The 663-nt window shown below is 34.8% G+C and overlaps 1 protein-coding gene across 1 annotated transcript; it reads right to left on the minus strand.

The window, feature by feature from the left end:
• Window positions 1-174: 174 nt before the first annotated feature.
• LOC107581102 (alpha-2-macroglobulin-P-like) lies at window positions 175-577 on the minus strand (the record flags this gene model as incomplete). Its single annotated transcript, XM_016266668.1, has 2 exons — window positions 175-351; window positions 494-577. Coding segments are annotated over 2 exons (261 nt in total), but the record flags the coding sequence as incomplete, so codon positions are not given.
• Window positions 578-663: the final 86 nt, after the last annotated feature.

Raw genomic sequence — 663 nt, forward strand, 5'->3', positions numbered from 1 at the left:
TAATAATAATAATAATAATAATAATAATAATAAATAAATAAAAACTAAAAAGACTGCAAACAGTAATTTCCTAATTAGAATTTTTGCCATGATTTCCAGTCCAAAAAAATATTAAAACATTTGTATATTTAGATAGTATCACAATAATCATAATTTCATAGCAGTTTTCCTCACCGCTCTCCAGGAAGGTCATGGCTCGGTTTTTAATCTCAGGAGTGAGCTGCCCGCTGCTCTCCAGGTATTGAAGGATGTAGATATTGGGGGCGAAAAGCAGCATGTTCTGCTCTCCACAACCGTACGGCATAGCCAACAGATCACCGATGTTCCTCAGAGCACTACTCATCAGATCACCTGTGGACCAAAAAGCAATATAACCGTCAATATGATTAAAAACTGAAAACTACTCAATGAGAGCAATTCTATTGATTACAGAGTATTTCAAACATTTATACTAATATTATGGAGAAATTTGCCAGCATATTTTTAGACTCGCCCAGAACAGTGATAAAGATTTTGGCAGAACCTTTGACAAACACTGTGGGTAGAGTGAGAGAAACGGATGTCTCTTGTGGACGGTCTAATAGAATAGAGAAAAAATGTCAGGTTCAAATCATGCTGTACTTTACCATAGACAATCATTTTCTTCATCTGTGTAAAAAAAAA

Source organism: Sinocyclocheilus grahami, unplaced genomic scaffold (genome assembly GCF_001515645.1).
Source record: "Sinocyclocheilus grahami isolate Dianchi unplaced genomic scaffold, SAMN03320097.WGS_v1.1 scaffold75328.1, whole genome shotgun sequence".
NCBI classification, from domain to species: domain Eukaryota; kingdom Metazoa; phylum Chordata; class Actinopteri; order Cypriniformes; family Cyprinidae; genus Sinocyclocheilus; species Sinocyclocheilus grahami.